This window comes from Dendrobates tinctorius, unplaced genomic scaffold (assembly GCF_039654945.1).
Source record: "Dendrobates tinctorius isolate UK_male_01 unplaced genomic scaffold, ASM3965494v1 ptg000049l, whole genome shotgun sequence".
Taxonomy (NCBI): Eukaryota; Metazoa; Chordata; class Amphibia; order Anura; family Dendrobatidae; genus Dendrobates; species Dendrobates tinctorius.
The window spans coordinates 26,870,001-26,892,715 of NW_027361717.1; the positions used below are offsets into that span (position 1 = coordinate 26,870,001).

Genomic DNA, 22,715 nt, shown 5'->3' on the forward strand with positions numbered 1-22,715 from the left:
AACATATGTGGTGATCTAAAAGTTGTTGCACTTCTTCTTGGACTGCCGCTTGGATATACCAAGTATTGTTGCTTTATTTGTGAGTGGGACAGTCGTGCACGAGAAATGCACTATTTCAGAAAGGACTGGCCACTCCACAAAAACCTGGTTGCTGGACAGATGAATGTTAATCCTCTCGTTGATCCAGCAAAGATATTTCTCCCTGCTTTGCATATTAAACTTGGGCTTATGAAGAATTTTGTCAAAGCAATGAACAAAGAATCGGAAGCATTTTTTTACTTGCGACAGAAATTTCCAAGAATAAGTGATGCAAAGATTAGAAGGTATTTTTATTGGCCCATAGATCAGAGATATAATGAATGACAGTAACTTTGATGGTCTTTTGCCAGGTGCTGAACAATTGGCATGGAGAGCCTTTAAAGATGTAACCTTCAACTTCCTTGGCAACCGCAGGGCACTGAACTTTGAACAAGCCGTGGACAAATGCTCACAGCATATCATTTGAGGAAATGCAATATGTTACTAAAAATGCATTTTCTACATTCTCACTTGGACTTTTTTTCAGCCAATCTTGGTGCCGTTAGCGATGAACACGGTGAAAGATTTCACCAAGACATTGCGCTGATGCAGAAAAGGTACCAGGGAAAGTGGAGTACATCAATGCTTGCTGACTATTGCTGGAATCTTATTCATGAGCATCTGACACGGATTATAAATGAAAGTCGTCGGCAAAACACTTTTGAACAATTGCTTTTGCTACTGACATTGATGCACATGTATGTAGTGTCTCGGACGTCATAATGCAGACTACAAACTGTTGTTTCTTAACCCCTTACCGCCAGCTGATGGAATAGTACATCAGCTGGCAGTATCACCTGCTTTCAGGTGGGCTCCGGCGGTGAGCCCACCTCAAAGCTGTTTTTAACAGCTGACATGTGCCCGCAATAGGCGCGAGCTGAATCGCGATCTGCCCGCTCCTATTAAGTAGTAGTTAAATGCCGCTGTCAAACTCTGACAGCGCGCATTTAAATACACTTCTGGATTCCGGTTCGGAAATACGCGCAGCGACGACCCCCGTCACGTGATCGGGGGTCATCGCTGTGTTGACATCACAACCAGAGGTCTCCTAGCGACCTCTATGGTTGTTGATGGCAAATTGCTATGAGAGCCATCCTGTAATTCTGCTGCATAGAGGTGATCTAAGCATCACTTTTTATGTAGAAGAGGTGATCACGCTATGGCAGCTTCTAGGCTCCTATGGAGGTTATTGAAGAATGCCAAAAGTAAAAAAAAGTGTTTAAAAATATAAAAAAAAATGAAAGTTCAAATCACCCCCCTTTTGCCCCAATCAAAATAAAACAAACAAAAAATCAAACCTACACATATTTGGAATCGCTGCGTTCAGAATCATCCGATCTATCAATAAAAAAAGAATTAACCTGATCGCTAAATGGTGTAGCGATATAAAAATCAAAACGCCAGAATTACTTTTAAAATGCAATAACGGGCAATCAAAAGAACGTATCTGCACAAAAGTGCTATCATTAAAAACATCAGATCGGCACGCAAAAAATAAGCCCTCACCCAACCCCAGATCATGAAAAATGGAGACGTTACGGGTCTTGGAAAATTGCAATTTTTTTTTTTAGCAAACTTTGGAATTTTTTTTCACCACTTAGATAAAAGAGAATCTAGACATGTTTGGTGTCTATGAACTCGTAATGACCTGGAAAATCATAATGGCAGGTGAGTTTTAGCTTTTATTGAACCTAGCAAAAAAGCGAAACAAAAACCCAGTGTGGGATTGCAGTTTTTTTTGCAATTTCACCGCACTTGGAATTTTTTTCCCATTTTCGAGGAGACGACATGGTAAAACCAATGGTGTCGTTCAAAAGTGCAACTCGTCCTGCAAAAAATAAGCCCTCACATGGCCATATTGACGGAATGCAAAAAAAAATTATGGCTCTGGAAAGAAGGGGAGCGAAAAACAAAAACGAAAAATCGAAAATAGCTACGGACATGAAGGGGTTAAAAGCATTACGTGATACAGACTTTTGGAGCACATATTCGTGTTCAGCATATCAAAATCTATAAGATAAAATTTTATCAGAGGACAAGAACTTCCCTGAAATTTGTTGCGCAGTGTAATTTGTCAGATCAAATGGGATATTGTGGGTGGAGATCTGGACTCTGCACTCCTAAAGAAGGAGAGCAAGTGGATCTTCAGATTGAATTCTGTGACCTCCATTGGGCTCAATGAGAATTTCAACCTTGGGTCGCTTCTTATAAGTTTATTATCCTGATATAGGAGATCCTTTTTCTGTTATTGGAATCACTTTTTTGGCCATAATCTTAATACTCTCCAGAGAGGGATAACATTTATGGTATATATTCGTATACTGTGAATAGCCACTCTAGATTATTATTTATTGTGCCATATTTTCCCCAGCACGGATAACTTGATTTTCCCTTTGTTCCATAGACTTTATTTGTTTGATATTTGATGATAATTGTGTCTTGTAACGGAAATGTTTATTCCATACTCTTCCTCTATTTATTTCCTCTTGATTGGAACTTAGATATAGGGCTAAAGATTTGTCTTTCAGAGCTTATTTAAGATTGACCTCTTAAAGAAGTCTGTACAATGTAAAAAGAACTATATTACAGTAATCTCTCTAATGGTGCATTTCTGGACAAAATACATGACTGAATTTGATCTGATCTAATTATGTTTTAATTTTAATTCATAGACAATAAGACAACATCTCATAAAATCATTTATATCTATTTGGACCAATGGTGAGTCTTTTCTTCTATCAGGTTTCAGCACGACTGAATTGTGACATACAGTATTGCTTATTGGTTGATCCAGCTGTCAATCGCAATAGAGAGTTTAACTTTATATAGAACTGTGCCTCTATTATTATGCACATTGGTCTTATGTTGGACTCAGATATATATATATAAGGTTTTTTTTTTAACAAAGATCCCAGCATATAAAAACAGCAATGATGACTCAGGGCCAAAATATTCTCCTATTTTTATTAATCTATATTACTGGGGCAACAAGTAACAACAAGGTGCAACAAGGGGTGAATATTTCTGTAATCCATGAGCATATCTAGAACATGCCACTAGTAGAGTTGAGCGATACCGTCCGATACTTCAAAGTATCGTATCGGATGGTATCGGCCGATCTTTAAAAAAAGTATCGGTATCGCCGATTCCGATACCGGAAGTCCCATTCAAGTCTATGGGACTTCCGGTATCGGAATAAGAAAAACCCTTTCCTGCCCTTGTACAGCCTCTCTGGGGTCTGTACGGGCCTTTCGGGGGGCTGTGCCGGCCTGCCAGGGGGTCTGTGCAGGCTCCGGTGGTCTGTGCCGGCCTGCCGGGGGGCTGTGCCGGCCTGCCGGTGGTCTGTGCAGGCTCCGGTGGGCTGTGCCGGCCTGCCGGGGGGCTGTGCAGGCTCCGGGGGGCTGTGCCGGCCTGCCGGGGGGCTGTGCCGGCCTGCCGGTGGTCTGTGCAGGCTCCGGGGGGCTGTGCCGGCCTGCCGGGGGGCTGTGCCGGCCTGCCGGTGGTCTGTGCAGGCTTCGGGGGTCTGTGCAGGCATCGTCCGATGGGACTACAAGTCCCATCGGGCGATGCCTGCTACCATGACAGTGATTGACACATTAGCCAATGATGGGACAGTAATAGTCCTATCATCCGGCTAATGTGTTGAATGTAAAAAAAAAAAAAAAAAATTACATGCTACATACATACAACATGCATACTACATACATGCTACATTCATACTACATACTACATACATGCTACATACATGCTACATTCATAATACATAAATACTACATGCAACATACATACTACATATATACTACATACATACTACATATATACTACATGCATGCTACATACATACTGCATGCTACATACATACTACATGCTACATACATACTACATATATACTACATGCATGCTACATACATACTACATGCTACATACATACTACGTATATACTACATGCATGCTACATACATACTACATGCTACATACATACCACATACATACTACATACATGCTACATGCTACATATATACTACATATATACTACATGCATGCTACATACATACTACATGCTACATACATACTACATATATACTACATACATACTACATACATACTACATGCTACATACATACTACATATATACTACATGCATGCTACATACATACTACATGCTACATACATACCACATACATACTACATACATGCTACATGCTACATATATACAACATATATACTACATGCATGCTACATACATACTACATGCTACATACACACTACATATTTACTACATACATACTACATACATACTACATGCATGCTACATACATACTACATACATACTACATGCTACATACATACCACATACATACTACATACATACTACATGCTACATACATTCATACATATATACTACATGCATGCTACATACATACTACATATATACTACATGCATGCTACATACATACTGCATGCTACATGCATGCTACATACATACTACATACATACTACATGCTACATGCATACCACATATATACTACATACATACAATACATTCATACAATACATACATAGACATACAGTACATATAACATAGAGTAACATACTTACCAATACTTGTCACATTGTTCCCCGAAGCCATTGTCTTTTCCGGAATAAATATTAACATAACAAACCACAAAAATACTCACCCACGATCCGAAGCAGTCCACGAGTGTGTCCCACGACGATCTTGGGTAGAGAACGGCAGCATCAGCTGATGCTGCCGTTCTCTACGGGCTGCAGGAATCCAATGACGGAAGGTAGGTATCCTTCCGCACTGTATTCCTCCGCCACTTAAAAAAAAAAAAGGCCCTAGTCTCACTTTATGCCATTGCTGTGTGGGAAATTCGGACGATGCTTGCACAGACCCCTGGACATCAGCACAGCCCCCCGGCAGGCCGGCACAGCCCCCCGGCAGGCCGGTACAGACCCCCACAGGGTGCACAGACCACCGGCAGGCCGGCACAGCCCCCCGGCAGGCCGGTACAGACCCCCACAGGGTGCACAGACCACTGGCAGGCCGGCACAGCCCCCCGGCAGGCCGGTACAGACCCCGGGCAGTCCACACAGCCCCCCGGCAGGCCGGCAGAGACCCCCGGCAGGCCGGCAGAGACCCCCGGAAGGCCCGAAATGACGGCGCATCATGATGCGCACACACCGCGCATCATGATGACGTCAGGCTGTCAATCAACTGAACTTCCGATTCCGATGCCGAATTCCGATATTGAAAAAATATCGGAAGTCGGTATTAGAATTCCGATACAGCAAGTATCGGCCGATACCCGATACTTGCGGTATCGGAATGCTCAACACTAGCCACTAGCCCAATTTCTTTACAGTCATTCGATCAGCTGCCATACTATGTTATGATAAATTGGTTTCAACATAAATTTGCACAATTTTCTGTAGTGAAAAATTACCTATTGCTCAAGATTGATTGTGTAGGGTATCCCCAATTCTGTATTCTTCCATTATTGTCTTGGTACAAGCAGTAGGGACCAGTGAATAACCCGAAAACAGAGATTATAAGAGAGATTGCAGCTCCAAGCAAAGCCACAAATGCGAAAATACCAGATAGGAGCATCTGCAGGAAAAAAAAAGAAGAAGTCGTGAGTTCACTTCTTCCCCCTCCTGCACAATTATAGATAACACCTCCAGGCACAGTAGGGCAGTGATGGCGAACCTTTTAGGCAATTTAACCTGAATATTGAAATTTTAGTTTAGAAAAAAACAACTCATGCAGAGATCAGCCACAGACAGGAGCAGGGGTACCAGACTGCAGATATAAAGGAATAGGATTATATATATACCCCCATCATTTTATATGCTCCACCAAATCATGTATATGCCCCAGTCCATGTATATGCTCCCTCATCCTTGTATATGCTCCACCATCCTGGTGTATGCTCCTCCCGAACATGGTGTATGCTAACCCCATCCTGGTGTATGCTCCCCCCATCCTGGTAGATGCTCCACCCCATCCTGGTATATGCTCCCCCATCCTAGTGTATACTCCCCCATCCTAGTATATGCTCCCCCAAATTATATATTTATGCCTCCATCATTTTATATGCTCCACCAAATCATTTATATGCCCCAATCCATGTATATGCTCCCCCAATCCGTGTATATGCTCCCCCAATCCATGTATATGCTCCCTCATCCTGGTGTATGCTCCACCATCCTGGTGTATGCTCACCCCATCCTGGTGTATGCTCCCCCATCCTGGTAGATGCTCACCCCACTCCTGATATATGCTCCCCCATCCTAGTATATGCTCCCCCAAATTATATATATGCCCCCATCATTTTATATGCTCCTCCAAATCATTTATATGCCCCAATCCATGTATATGCTCCCCCAATCAGTGTATATGCTCCCCCAATCCATGTATATGCTCCCTCATCCTGGTGTATGCTCCGCCATCCTGGTGTATGCTCCCCCCATCCTGGTGTATGCTCCCCCCATCCTGGTAGATGCTCACCCCACTCCTGGTATATGCTCCCTCATCCTAGCATATGCTCCCCCATCCTAGTATATGCTCCCCCAAATTATATATATGCCCCCATCATTTTATATGCTCCACCAAATCATTTATATGCCCCAATCCATGTATATGCTCCCCCAATCCGTGTATATGCTCCCCCAATCCATGTATATGCTCCCTCATCCTGGTGTATGCTCCGCCATCCTGGTGTATGCTCCCCCCATCCTGGTGTATGCTCCCCCCATCCTGGTAGATGCTCACCCCACTCCTGGTATATGCTCCCTCATCCTAGCATATGCTCCCCCATCCTAGTATATGCTCCCCCAAATTATATATATGCCCCCATCATTTTATATGCTCCACCAAATCATTTATATGCCCCAATCAATGTATATGCTCCCTCAATCCGTGTATATGCTCCCCTAATCTATGTATATGCTCCCTCATCCTGGTGTATGCTCCACCATCCCGGTGTATGCTCCCCCCATCCTGTTGTATGCTCCCCCCATCCTGGTAGATGCTCACCCCACTCCTGGTATATGCTCCCCCATCCTAGTATATGCTCCCCCAAATTATATATATGCCCCCATCATTTTATATGCTCCACCAAATCATTTATATGCCCCAATCCATGTATATACTCCCCCAATCCATGTATATGCGCCCTCATCCTGGTGTATGCTCTGCCATCCTGGTGTATGCTCCCCCATCCTGGTATATGTTCCCTCCATCCTGGTATATGTTCTGCCCTCCTGGTATATGTACCACCCATCCTGATATATGCTCCTCCATCATGGAGTATGCGCCCCTATCCTGGTGTATGCTCCTCCATAATGATATATGTTCCCCCATCATGGAATATGCAATCCATCCTTTTATATCCACCTCCATCCTTGTATATGCTCCCCCAAATCATGTATATGCCCCAATCCGTGTATATGCTCCCCCAATCCATGTATATGCTCCCTCATCCTGGTATATGCTCCTCCATCCTGGTGTATGCTGCCCCATCTTGGTATATGCTCCCCCATCCTGGTATATGTTCCCCTCCATCCTGGTATATGCGCCCCTATCGAGGTGTATGCTCCTCCCATAATGATATATGTTCCCCCATCCTGGTTTATGCAATCCATCCTTTTATATCCTCCCCCTTCCTTGTATATGCTCTCCCAAATCATATATATTTCCCCATCCTTTTATAAGCTCCTCCATCCTTGTATATGCCATTCATCCTGGAATACATATGCTCCCCCATCCTTGTATATGTCACCACATCCTTGTAAATATCAACTCACCTTTGTATATGCGCCCCCATACTGGTAAATGTCCCTCATCCTGCAAGAGCCACTGTTCAACCCATAGAAATTAGAAAAAAGAACACAATAAACACTGCTACTCACCTTCTTTCCTTATTTCCTCTCCCCCAGGGCGCCGCGTCGTCCTCTGAAGCTGGTAGCTGAATTCAGCGTCCAAGCGACGAGGGAAGCATGACGTCAATGCCATGCACCCAGTCATGTGTACGCCAACATCAGCTGCTGGTCTCTGATTGGCTAGCTGCATGTATTGCGGCGCACTGACCCAGCAAGTTTGTGTTCTGCAATACACTTCAGCTGAATGTGTTCCTGAGGACACTGATCCAGCTGAAGTAAGCGCTGACATTGCGGGGCTCCTCAACTGCTGGCCCTGGTCCACTGATGCAGAACAGCGATGGCGCTTGTGCCCACAGGGAGGGCTCTGCATGCCCTCTATGGAACGCGTGCATTCTATAGGTTTGCCACCGCTGATATATTCACAATAGGTTATAGTCACAGTTCACCACTTCCCCCTCCTGTAGAATGACAAATAACATCTCCATACTCAGTAGATACCATAGCCTCCACCAATCACAATAGGTGATGGTCACAGCTCATCTCCCCCCTTCTGTATAATGACATACTATAATACTTCCATACACAGTATATAGCACAGGCTCTACCGTTCACAACAGGTGATGGTCACAGTTCACTTTCTCTCTTTCTGTTCACTATGACCTTTACCTAGATCAGACCATGAGCACAAAGTTTTCCCTGAATAAGTCTAGTTTTAGTCCCATTGGTCAGTGTAAAAATTGCAAGATTTTTGAAGTATTTTTTATATGGATAGTTACAGTATATGGAAAGTTGAAAAAATAAGTTATTAAATATTTAAAAAAAAAACAAAAAAACATGTTGGACTATGTTCCCATGAAGAGCTTTTGGTGAGTTTTGATGCACTCATTAAGTAACTAGGTTACCTGCATTTTTAAAAAAAAAGTATGCAATGTCCAAAACTTACCAAAAGCTCATCATGGGAACGTAGTAACATAAAAACCCAATGTAAACATTTTCTGATTACAGATGTCATGCTACTGCAGTGCAGTATAGCACAACCTCCACAAGGGGGTGCTGCTGAGGGAAGAGAGGTTGCACACACACAGCGTAGCAACACTGAGCAGCAGCACAAGCGCCACCAGGTGGCGAAAAAGTGGTCAGACGAGTCGAGTCAGAAACAGTCAGGAGCAGAAGTACCAGAGGTCACAGCAGAACACGTGGTCAGAAACAAGCAAGGGGATCAGCAACGGTCGGAAGCGGATAAGTCGAAGACAAAAGACAGAAGCAGGTCCAAATGCAAGCCAAGTCAAAACCAGGGAGTCAACAAACTTACAGGGTAACACTGAATCAGGATAGAAAGAGGGAATAAACAGACATGGGGCAAGTCAGGGATCACAGCAGGACATATCAGGATATACCAAAGTCATATACAGATGCCGAAGGCAGAACTAAAGCTGACACCGCCTGCAGGATGCAGCGGAGCTAAATAGCAAACCTGAAACCAGACTGGGGCTGAGAAAAGTTAACCCCTGAAATGACCAGACCGGGAACATGGAAAGATAGGACTCAAAACCCGGTCTGGATCATGACAACAGATAGATACATGGTTTTCTCCAGTAAGGCCTCTTTCACACATCCGGTTTTCAGCATCAGGCGCGATGCGGCGAAAAGTGTAAAAACCGGATCCGGCGCCGGTTGCCACCGGATCCGGTTTTTCCCCCATTCAGTTTCATTATTGCCGCATCGCGCCGGATACCTATGCGGCGTATCCGGTTTTTGCCTGATCCGGCAAAAACAGCCTGTCCGGCGTTTGGAAAAAACGTTCCATGTAACGTTTTTTTGCAGCGCCGGACCGGCTTTTTCCACAGCGCATGCCCGGACTCTGTGAATGTTAACCCCACAAGTGCCCGGCGAGAGAGAGAGAGATCTCTCTCTGTCACCCGGACACTTGTGAGAGATCTCTCTCGCCGGGCACTTGTGGGGTTAACACTCACAGTGTCTGGGTGAGAGAGAGAGATCTCTCTGTGGGGTTAACCCCACAAGTGCCCAGCAAGAGAGAGAGATTCTTTTGCCTGGACACTAATGTTAACCCCCCATGTCTCTCTCTCTCCACCCCCCTCCCCTCTCCTCCCCTCCCCTCTCCTATCCTCTCCTCCCCTCACCTCCCTTTCAGCAGCTGTCTCATTGGCTGCCTCTGTCCTGCGGCTCCTTTAATAATGTCCGAGCCGTATCATCTCGCCGCACACACATCCGGTGTCACGGCTGCAGGCCGGATCCGGCGGCCCGGCTTTTCGCCGCACGCCGCCGGACCCCACACACCGGATGTGTGAAAGTAGCCTAAGGTGCATGTTTAGGAGTCCTTATAAATTGGTTGGAGGGGGTAGAGACAGTGACAGTCTCCTTGCCCTCAGCTGACAAATAGCCACTGTGACTGCCTCAATTTTGTCCGGATACTGTGGGCTAAATAAGTATTTCAGCTGGCAAATTACTTTAAAGCAGTGATGTTATGGATAGGACACAACTAACAAATGCCACAATTTTCTCATTACTTACATCGCACCGAGGTCCACAACTAGATAATCGTTTTTTAAACCCAGTGGTTGTGATTTGTATACTGGCCAAAAAGACCTAGAAGTGAAATGATATTATTTATTAGTTTGGTGCCAGTGTATAAACTATGCAGTCATGAGATACATAGTAACATAGTTAGGCCGAAAAAAGACATTACTCCATCCAGTTCAGCCTATAAAATACTGTAAGAATAAATCCCCAGATCTACGTCCTTCTAAAGAACCTAACAATAACTGTAAGGCTATGGGCACACGTAGCGTTTTAAAACGCACACTGAAAACCGGACTCCTTCCTAGAAATCGTGCGTTTTTTCCGTGCAATTTCACCGCGATTTTACTGCGATTCTGTTCGCGATTTTGCCACGATTTTCTCAAGCACTTTCCAAGCGATTTGAAGCATCGCTTGGAAAGTGATTGACAGGTTGGTCCCACTCGTCAAACATAGTGTTTGACAAGTGTGAGCAGCTTTTTACTATTGAGGCCGCCTATGCGGCATCAATAGTAAAATATAGAATGTTAAAAATGATAAAAAAATAAAAAATCGGGGTATATTTACCTTCCGACGTCCCGCGCTGCCATCCCGGGCCACAGCGTTCCCAGTAATGCCTTGTGAGACCTGTGATGATGTTGGTCTCGCGTTGCTATAGCGATCTCGCGAGACCGCTAGAGTCACGCGAGACTACGTCATCACAGGACCTTGCCGCAGGGCATTACTGGGAACGCTGAGGCCCGGGATGGCAGCGCGGGACGTCGGAAGGTAAATATACCCCGATTTTTTATTTTTTATTCTTTTTTTTACAGGGGTATGGTACCCAGGGCCTGGAAGACAGTCTCCTCTCCTCCACACCGTGGGTACCAACCGCACATGAGACGCTTAACTTCCCGCATGGTGGGTATAGCCACATGCGGGAAGTAAGCGATTCTCATGCATTCCTATGGGTGCGGACTCGTGGCAATTCTTTGCGATTCCACACAAAAGAATGATCATGCTGCGATTTTTTCCGCGATGCGATTCCGCCGCGGAAAAAAGTGCAGCATTAGCACAGAATGTGCGGAATGCCATAGGAATGCATGGGGTGCGTCATGTACACGATTTTTAAACGTTTTCGCAGCGTTTTCGCACCGAAAATCGTGGCAAAAACCGCTTGAAAATCGTATCGTGGGCACACAGCCTCAGATACAATATCGTTACGCTCCAGGAAGACATCCAGGCCTCTCTTGAACCCTTCAACTGAGTTCGCCATCACCACCTCCTCAGGCAAGGAATTCCAGATTCTCACTGCCCTAACAGTAAAGAATCCTCTTCTATGTTGGTGGAAAAACCTTTTCTCCTCCAGTCGCAGAGAATGCCCCCTTGTGACCGTCACCTTCCTTGGTATACACAGATTCTCGGAGAGATATTTGTATTGTCCCCTTATACATGGTTATTAGATCGCCCCTCAGTCGTCTTTTTTCTAGACTAAATAATCCTAATTTTGCTAATCTCTCTGGGTATTGTAGTTTCCCCATCCCCTTTATTAATTTTGCTGCCCTCCTTTGTACCCGCTACAATATCACACATAGCCTATTTTACTTTTACAAAACTTGAGACTAAAATATTGTTAAGTTTTTAAAAAAAGTAAATGGAGAAACATACCATGGTATTGAAAGTATAGTCCACGAGAAATGAATAAATAAATAAAAATACCAGAGTAATAATGGAGTATAAAACCACACACATTCCAAACAATTGACACAGACACACCACGTGCCTCTTTACTACACAGATGACAAGGTGAAGCCATCCAAAGCTGTAATCACTATTTTGCTGTTACATCATGGCCTATACTTAAGTCACATACAGAGCTGCAGTCACCATTTTGCTGAACATTATGTCTAACGCTCTGGTCACATCTAGAGCTGCCATCATAATTCTGCTTTGATATCATGTCTACTGTACTATTCCAGTCACTTCCAGAGCTGTAATCACTATTCTGCTGTAATATCATGTCTTATACTTCAGTAACATCCAGAACAAGAGAACAAATGATCAGTAATAATATAATATACAGTATGTATACAGTATATACAGTATATTTTTTTCAAAAATTAACATTACAAAAGATTAACAATAATGCAATCTGTTTTATTAAACAAACATCCTGATTTAAGACATTTGTCAAAACACGTGCTTTAAGAAAAATTACAAACTGACATAAAAACAAACACAGACGTGATAACAAATGAGCAGACTACTTACCAGAACTCCTCCTGCCCAAACTCCTGCAAGAAATCTAGCATAGCTGTTGATCTGTTCATTTCTTAAGTATGAACCATCAAGATTAGGGAAGAGTAGGAAAAGATTTGCAGTAATAGAGAGCACAGCCAGTAACATTAGAGCGAGTCCAGTACAGCGGGTACACTTCCCAGCACACATCCCCCTAGAACAATGTTTAGAATAAATATGTACATATGATGTAATATACAAAGTACAAGGAAAATATGATTGTATAAGCTCTTTTGTACCTTCCATTTATAATAAAGTAAAAAAAAGACAGATAGATGGAATAGGACGCTCAAATGATCCCCCCTCCTTCTAACCCTCAAAAGGTGAAGATGATTAGCAAAGGATTATAGCTAAGTATATTAATCATGATATAATTAGTTTAAACAATATAAAAAATAAACTGAACTGAAAGATACCCAAAGACCTATTCAATGTATAGTCTTGGCCAAATTTCGCTTTTTACAAAGTTTGCTGCTTCAATGTATTGCTCCGATGAATTCTAAAAAAATTGGTAAATAATTTCTTGACATGAAAATGAACTTTATCACAAAAAAAATTCCACTTAATTTCAGTCTTCCAACAAAATACTTGATTACATAATTTCAGCGATCTTCTTGTTAGTTCAGGAGAAAGTGTTAACAAGGACAAGGCAGCTGATATCACTCTATCATGCTGAATGAATTGCAAGAGTAGAATAGTTGCCTTAAAGTGGGCTGGTGCTTGAAATCATTGTTTTCCCTTTGTTATCCATGGTTACCTCCAAGGAAATACATTCAGTCATCACTGCTTTGCATCAAAAGGGCTTTATAGGCAAGGGCATAGTTGCTTGTAAGATTTCCCATAAAACAAACATTAATCAGATCATCAAGATCTTCGAAAAGAAAGTTTTAATTGCTATGAAAAGAGTATCATTGTGTCCAAGAAAGTCCAGCAAGTGCCACGACTGTCTCCTAAAGATTCAATGTGTCATGATCCAGGACGGGATTTCGCTTTGACCCGTCCTGGTTAGACTATGGGTTAATTGTGCTGCCTCTCTCTGGCAGCAGGAGGCTATTTAGTACTCACTGGACCTGGGTCCGGTGTCAGTTATACTCCTGCCCTCGGCTGAGTTAAGTGACCTCTTGTATACGTGTGCCTTGTGCCTGATATCTTGCTTGCTTGTTCGGTTGTGATCTGGTTCTGTCCCTGTTACGAGTTCTGCCTGACCCTCTTGTACTGCGCTACCTCTCGTGTATGACTCTCTGCTTGTGACCCGACTTCTCTCTGCTTGTCCCCTTGGTACCACGTCGCCCTCTTGTGTATGACCTTTGGCTCTGTCTGACTACCCGTCTGTTTGTCCCTCCTGTACCTCTTTTGCCTGTACTGCTGTGACCTCTGTTTTGCCTGACTCTAAGTTGTTGTATGGTGTCCTGTCCTATCTGAATACAGGACGCTAAGCCCCGCCCCCTTGCTGTCACATGACCATAGGTCCCGTGCAGATTATTCAGTTTCAGTGTCCGCAGGTCCCGTGCCTCTTTACCTTCCAGCGCTGACTGGACCCTGACACTATTAGCCTGAAGCACGCATGGTCACCTCTGCTGCCCTTCTCCACAGGTATCTTTTAGCACTGCTTCTGTACTCAGGACACGCGCACTGGCTCTATGAGCAAGTGCAGTGCGGTGTCTCTGACATTATCTCTGCTCTCATTCACCTGTGTGTGTGATGGATCCTATGCACACTCTTTCTGAGCAGGTTAAGTATCTGACGCAGATGTCTCAGAAACTCTTTGGAGAACAAAGAGTCCTGGCTCAGTCTCAGCAGCTGATCGCCGACACTGTGCAGGGGGTTCTTTCATTGGGGGCTCGGGATGTTACATTAATTTCCCCTGAGTCTCCATTGAAGTTACCAGATACCTTTTCTGGAGATAAAAATGACTTCAGAGTTTTCAAGGAGGGCTGTAAGCTTTTTTTTTCCTTAAGACCACACTCTTCTGGGGATGAAAGTCAGAGAGTGGGGGTCATTATGTCTCTGTTAAGGGGAGCCCCCCAAGTTTGGGCTTTCTCCCTTCCTACCATGGCCCCTGAGCGTATGACTGTGGATGCATTTTTTGAGGCCCTGGGGCATATTTATGATGAGCCTGATCGGGTGCGTATGGCTGAGGACAGGCTGATGAATGTTTGCCAGGAGAAACACTCAGCCGAGTGGTTTTGCTCAGAGTTCAGACGCTCTCTCCGGGGGTTGTTCCGTAGAGGCTTGTCTGAGCATCTGAAAGACGCCTTGGCTCTCCACCCCCCACGTGATGCCCTGGAGGAAGCTATGACACAGGCCGTCCGAATGGATCGCAGGTTACGGGCAAGGGGAGTGATACAAACCGAGACATCATTATTCTCCCAAGGAAGGGGAGCCAGTTCTTCATTGAAAATCATGGCGATGGGAACCATCAACCTTAAGGAGGAAGAAAGGAGACAACGGCACGTGAGAAAATGCTGTGTTCACAGTGGCGAGTCTGGACATGGGAAAAAGGATTGCCCCTCCCGGCCACTAACCAACAAGCGACTGAGCCCGGGTGATTATCGTGGAGGTCACCCAGGCTCTCAGGTACCCTTTTCTGCATTTTCTAAAATGTCATTTCAAGTGGAACTTTGTTGTGGGGGTGTCTCCACATCCACTTCTGCCTTCGTGGATTGCGGTTCATCATTGAACTTTATTGACTCTGACTTGGTGGCCAGGTGTAAGTTAGGGACAGTTAGGTTGGAGACTCCGATTCACCTTGTTGCTATTGACAAAACACCACTGGTTAAGAATGACATTGTGTTTTGTACTGAAGAGTTTCTCCTTAAAGTGAGTTCCTTACACCAGGAACGTATTTCATGTTTTGTAATGAACAACCTGCCTGCGGGACTGGTGTTGGGGTTCCCCTGGTTACAGCTGCATAATCCTGTGATTAATTGGGAATCTCAGGATATTGTTAAATGGGGTCCCTATTGCTCTGAGAAATGTCTTGTTTCTGTGTCTGTGTCGTCCGTGGGTCTAGAAGGCATTCCGGAGTGCCTGATAGATTATACTGACTTTTTCTCCGAAAAAGAGGCTGAGGTTTTACCACCACACCGCCCATTTGATTGTGCCATTGACCTGGTTCCAGGTGCTAAATTGCCCAAAGCCCGCCTGTATAACCTCTCGGGTCCGGAACGGGCTGCGATGAAGGAATATATTTCCGAGAGCCTCCGTAAGGGACATATTCGTCCTTCTGTTTCTCCTGTGGCGGCAGGGTTCTTTTTTGTAAAAAAAAAAGACCGTGGTTTGCGCCCATGCCTCAATTTTCGTGAGTTAAATAAAATAACTGTGAGGAATACTTATCCCCTTCCACTTATTCCTTTCCTGATTTATACAATCAGTTGTCCGGAGCTAAGTGGTTTTCGAAATTAGATCTACGGGGAGCGTATAACCTTATCCGAGTCCGGGACGGAGATGAATGGAAGACCGCTTTTCTCACTACTGAAGGGTTGTTTGAAAATTTAGTCATGCCCTTCGGCCTGACCAACGCTCCAGCGGTCTTCCAAAATTTCATAAATCATGTGTTCTCCGATTTGATTGGACGTTTTATGGTGGTGTATTTGGATGACATTTTAATCTACTCGCCTGATAAACAGACTCACATTGGTCATGTTCGGGCAGTTCTCCAAAGGCTCAGGGAGAACTGTCTGTTTGCTAAACTTGAAAAATGTTTATTTTTTGTTCAGGAACTGTCCTTTCTGGGGTTCATCGTGTCTGCTGAAGGGTATCGCATGGATCCTAATAAGGTGCAGGCCATTCTCGAGTGGGTTCAACCGTGTGATTTGAAGGGTCTGCAACGTTTCCTAGGGTTCGCTAATTATTATCGGAAATTTATAAGGGGGTTCTCACAGGTGGTTAAACCCCTCACAGACATGACTCAAAAGGGGGCCGATATCAAGAATTGGTCAACTGCAGCGGTAGCGGCATTTCAGTTTTTGAAAAAATGTTTCATGTCGGCCCCGGTTCTTATCCAACCGGACCCCTCTGAACCATTTATTGTTGAGGTAGACGCCTCAGAGGTGGGGGTGGGGGCGGTATTGTCCCAGGGACCCGCCACTTTGACCAATTTAAGACCTTGCGCCTTTTTCTAAAAGAAGTTCTCCCCTGAGGAGAGAAACTATGATGTGGGGAATCGGGAACTTATGGCCGTAAAATTGGCTTTTGCAGAATGGAGGCATTTTTTGGAGGGGGCTGTTCATCCTATAACGGTAATCACGGACCACAAAAACCTAGCTTACATTGAGTCAGCTAAAAGGTTGACTCCCAGACAGGCTAGATGGTCACTTTTTTTTTCCCGATTCAACTTCTCGATCACTTTTCGACCAGGATCCAAGAATATCAGAGCGGATGCGTTGTCACGCAGTCTTGATCCGGTGTCCCCCCCGGAACCTCCATCCTCCTTTCTTCACCCTGGGGTGGTGGTGGCAGAGGTTTCTAATGTGTTGGAACGGGAGATTCGAGAAGCCCAGGCTCTTGCACCTCCAGCTAAGCCGGTGGATAAACTTTTTGTGCCAGCTCAGTTTCGTCTCAAGGTCCTCCAGGAGTTCCATGACTCAGTTCTGGGTGGACATCCAGGGATCTCAGCGACCTGGAAGGCCATTGCTAGAATATTCTGGTGGTCTTCTTTAGCCTCTGATGTTGGGGAGTATGTGTCTGCGTGTGAGGTTTGTGCCCGTGCGAAAACTCCCCATAATCGGCCGGCCGGGGAATTGGTACCACTGCCAATTCCTGAGAGAGCATGGACTCATCTGTCCATGGATTTCATCACCAACCTTCCCCCTTTCAAGGGTAATACCGTGGTCTGGGTTGTAGTGGACAGGTTTAGTAAGCAGGCACATTTTGTACCTTTGGCAGCGCTACCTAATGCGGAAACATTGTCCAGATTGTTTGTGGAGCATGTGGTGCGGTTGCATGGGGTACCCCTGAATGTGGTGTCTGATAGGGGAGTGCAATTTGTGTCCAGATTTTGGAGAGCTTTTTGTAGGAGGTTGGGTATTGGTCTGTCCTTTTCATCCGCCTACCATCCAGAGACTAATGGGCAGACTGAGCGGACCAATCAGTCTCTGGAGCAAATTCTGCGTTGTTTGACCTCAGCCCGACAGGATGATTGGTGTTCTGTGTTACCATTGGCTGAGTTTGCATTTAACAACCGCACTAACCAGTCTACGGGTACATCTCCTTTTTTTTGCAATTATGGGTTTCATCCTCATTTTGGAGAATTTTCCCGCTTGAATTCTGGGTGTCCTGGGGCGGATGAGACGATCCAGCGGTTGGGGGAGGTATGGCGGGAGGTCCAGAATAACATTACGAAGGCCCAGGACAAATTAAAATTTTTTGCGGACAAAAAATGATCCGTGGGTCCAGTGTTTCAGGTCGGAGATAAGGTATGGTTATCCACCAAAAATATAAGGCTCAAGGTCCCCTCTGCGAAGCTTGGACCCAAGTTTATAGGTCCCTATGTAATTACCGAGGCAGTTAACCCAGTGGCTTTTCAGTTGAGTCTTCCGCCATCTCTAAGGATCCCTAATGTTTTCCATAAGGCCCTTTTGAAACCTGTGAGGTCCAGTGGGGAGGGATCATCATCTTCCCCGACACCGGTTCTGGTAGATGGGCAGGCTGAGTACGAGGTGGCACGAATTGTCGACTCCAGGTTGGTCCGTCGCGTCCTTTTCATCCGCCTACCATCCAGACACTAATGGGCAGACTGAGAGGACCAATCAGTCTCTGGAGCAAATTCTGCGTTGTTTGACCTCAGCCCGACAGGATGATTGGTGTTCTGTGTTACCATTGGCTGAGTTTGCATTTAACAACCGCACTAACCAGTCTACGGGTACATCTCCTTTTTTTTGCAATTATGGGTTTCATCCTCATTTTGGAGAATTTTCCCGCTTGAATTCTGGGTGTCCTGGGGCGGATGAGACGATCCAGCGGTTGGAAGGGCTACGGTCATACATTGGAAGGGCTACGGAAGGGATACATTGGAAGGGCTACGGTCCTGAGGAACGCTCGTGGGTTCCTGCTGGATCAGTTCATGCGGATCGGTTGATCCGAGCCTTTCACGCCAAGTACCCTGAGAGACCTGGGGGTCCGGTGGCCCCCCATTAAGAGGAGGGTACTGTCATGATCCAGGACGGGATTTCGCTTTGACCCGTCCTGGTTAGACTATGGGTTAATTGTGCTGCCTCTCTCTGGCAGCAGGAGGCTATTTAGTGCTCACTGGACCTGGGTCCGGTGTCAGTTATACTCCTGCCCTCGGCTTAGTTAAGTGACCTCTTGTATACGTGTGCCTTGTGCCTGATATCTTGCTTGCTTGTTCGGTTGTGATCTGGTTCTGTCCCTGTTACGAGTTCTGCCTGACCCTCTTGTACTGCGCTACCTCTCGTGTATGACTCTCTGCTTGTGACCCGACTTCTCTCTGCTTGTCCCCTTGGTACCACGTCGCCCTCTTGTGTATGACCTTTGGCTCTGTCTGACTATCCGTCTGTTTGTCCCTCCTGTACCTCTTTTGCCCGTACTGCTGTGACCTCTGTTTTGCCTGACTCTAAGTTTTTGTATGGTGTCCTGTCCTATCTGAATACAGGACGCTAAGCCCCGCCCCCTTGCTGTCACATGACCATAGGTCCCGTGCAGATTATTCAGTTTCAGTGTCCGCAGGTCCCGTGCCTCTTTACCTTCCAGCGCTGACTGGACCCTGACACTATTAGCCTGAAGCACGCATGGTCACCTCTGCTGCCCTTCTCCACAGGTATCTTTTAGCACTGCTTCTGTACTCAGGACACGCGCACTGGCTCTATGAGCAAGTGCAGTGCGGTGTCTCTGACACAGTGAAGGAGATACATGGCACTCTATATTTTCTAAAGGATGCGCAGGTGGTATACGATACTTAATCTGAAATATGAAAAAAGGAGAGCATAGAATCCAGATCCATTTCAACCATATATATATTTATTTGTCAAAAAGAAGACACACATCAGAGATACAGGATAATAAGAGAAACCAATAAAATGGGTAGTCACATGAGGCCCGATACTGGAAAAAACAAGTGGACGACCTGTGATGGGTATGGATACCCAAAAACAATTGCCACAGGTTATAGTGCAGTTACAGTAATGGTTGTGAAATGGCATTAGGAATAGTCATTACACCAGCCAAATAATACATAGTTAGATCTATTGTGCAGAGGTCGTTGGCATGAAGCTTCCCCTGGGCAATATTGTGTATTGCATAATACCCAGATTAGAAGTAACAGTGCCAATTGCTAGTGAACTGGGTATGAGTCAGCCAAAGGCGAATTTGCTCTTCAGAGGAAACTTTTTTGGATCAAGCTGAATCAGACGAATTTGCTCTTCAGAGGAAACTTTTTTGGATCAAGCTGGAATCAGGCGAATTTGCTCTTCGGAGGAAACTTTTTTGGATCAAGCTGGGGAACTTAGAGATCGTTTTCTCAAACGGGGCTATAGTCGGCGCTGTGTCAAAAGGGGCTTTGATAGAGCGAGAAAAACAAATAGGTTGCCTCTTTTACAACCAAATATTAGAAAGAAAAAACAAGAGCAGGGTAATGTTAGGTTCATCTCAACCTTTAATGGGGGATGGAACCAAATGAGGGACATACTTGCTAAACACTGGAACATACTGAAGACGGAGTCCTCATTGATGAACATAATCTCTGAGTACCCACTTATGACATACCGTAGAAGCCCCAATTTAGGGGATATATTGGTACGTTCGCATTACGTCCCATACATCAAAAATCCTTTTGACTCTCGTGGCCCCCCTTTGGGATGTTACCCTTGCGGTAATTGCGTTGCATGCAAGAATGTCATACGGACATCATCATTTCAATCTGTTGATGGAACAAGAACCTACTCTATTAAACAACATATAACTTGTAACACCGCTCAGGTCATCTACTATGCTACGTGCGGGTGTCCGAAAGTTTATGTAGGTCTCACGAGTCGCCAACTAAAATTACGCGTTCGTGAACATGTCCGCGACATTCTTGCATCAAAGACGATAACTGATTTGACACAGTTAAAAACCATACCCAAACACTATAAATTAGTGCATAATAGTGATCCTAAATCTTTTTCGGTGAGAGGCATTCAACATGTAAACAGTGGCATCAGAGGCGGCGACATTAAACGCCTTCTAGCACAGAAGGAATGTAGATGGATCATGGTACTTGGGACCATGACACCACAAGGGTTAAACGAATCACTCAGCTTTGCGCCATTTTTATGATTTATAAAATTATTTCTGCCTGCCATCCCTAGATAGGTATCTCTCCTTCTCTCCCTTCTTTTAATTTATTATGTGTTGTTTTTAGAGTATGAGTGTTTTTCGGACCTCGTACTTATTTTCATTTTTTAATTGCTATTTGTCTGGCTATAGATTACGCATTCTTTTGCCCTGATGTTTTGGAGTGGAGAATTCAACTATGACGCAAACAGCACGTGATATGGGATCTACGTGACAAAATCATCATTGAACTTGCCATGGCATATGACCATGCGGCTGGCATATTATCTGCAGAAAGCACGTAAACGGAGGACTTGATGTAAATGGATGGATATGTACTTGTGGTTACATCTTATCTGCTGTTTATCATTTTTGTTCTGTTTGATGGATGCACACAGGTTTATTGCTTGCATTAATATATGGGCTATCTTTTTTGTCCAACATCTATGCCATCCATGTGTAATATACGCATAGTTAATAAGCACAACATTCACTCCTACCCTATCTATTCTTTCTTTTCCCACCACCTTCCTCTGCTCGTTCCGCCTTCCCCTCCCTCTTTTCCTTAGTTTCACGGGTTCAGATCATCTGTTGTTTTGTGATCCTGTCATGATGGGATTCATGTGCGCCACACGTCATATAGACGTGTAATATATGGGGCAGATGCTGCCTGTGTAACAGTCTAGCGCCGGCCGTTCCCATGTGGCGTCTGTTTACTATGAGCAAAACACCGCCTGTCCTGGCTGTTGCCTAGGCAGCGGTCTGGTGCTGGCCGTCCCTAGATGACGTCAGCTGATCGGGAGGCAGCACCAGTGGCACCACGCATGCGTGAGAATCTCCCCACTGATTGGCTCACAATGATCAGATGACTGCTCCCAGCCAGGCATTTAACCTGGGACGTTCACAGTTATAGCCACGCCCCCCGAGGAAGCGGTCTTCTATACCGCGAAACGCGCGTAGGGGTACACAAGTCGGCGCCTGCTACACACCAGGACATGATGGGTATGTTTATCCAGCTTATTTTAGCTCATCTTTGACTTTTTCCACAGGGTTTTCTGTTACATGGTTCATGACATGTTGATATGGCGCACTGCTGAGTTCTGAATAGACTCAGCTTTAGAATACATTGGCTGACCATACCCAGTTCACTAGCAATTGGCACTGTTACTTCTAATCTGGGTATTATACAATACACAATATTGCCCAGGGGAAGCTTCATGCCAGCGACCTCTGCACAATAGATCTAACTATGTATTATTTGGCTGGTGTAATGACTATTCCTAATGCCATTTCACAACCATTACTGTAACTGCACTATAACCTGTGGCAATTGTTTTTGGGTATCCATACCCATCACAGGTCGTCCACTTGTTTTTTCCAGTATCGGGCCTCATGTGACTACCCATTTTATTGGTTTCTCTTATTATCCTGTATCTCTGATGTGTGTCTTCTTTTTGACAAATAAATATATATATGGTTGAAATGGATCTGGATTCTATGCTCTCCTTTTTTCTTATTTAATTGAGAATCGTCTCCATATTAATAGATTTAATGAGGCACTATCTATGTATTTTACTAACAATGGAATAAGGATGTTTCTTTGGAGTATTTTTTATATATTAATCTGAAATATGAAGAGAAACCCATATTCTATCAAAGAAGAA

The 22,715-nt window shown here is 44.7% G+C and overlaps 1 protein-coding gene across 1 annotated transcript in view; it reads right to left on the minus strand.

The window, feature by feature from the left end:
* The window catches only part of TM4SF19 (transmembrane 4 L six family member 19), a 37,100-nt gene extending 24,170 nt beyond the window's left edge, over window positions 1-12,930 (minus strand). Inside the window, exons 1-2 of the mRNA XM_073576631.1 lie at window positions 12,754-12,930; window positions 5,529-5,692 (exon numbers count right to left, since the gene is read on the minus strand). Of these exons, the coding sequence (XP_073432732.1) occupies window positions 5,529-5,692; window positions 12,754-12,930 (341 nt within the window). The remainder of the gene's footprint in view (window positions 1-5,528; window positions 5,693-12,753) is intronic.
* Window positions 12,931-22,715: the final 9,785 nt, after the last annotated feature.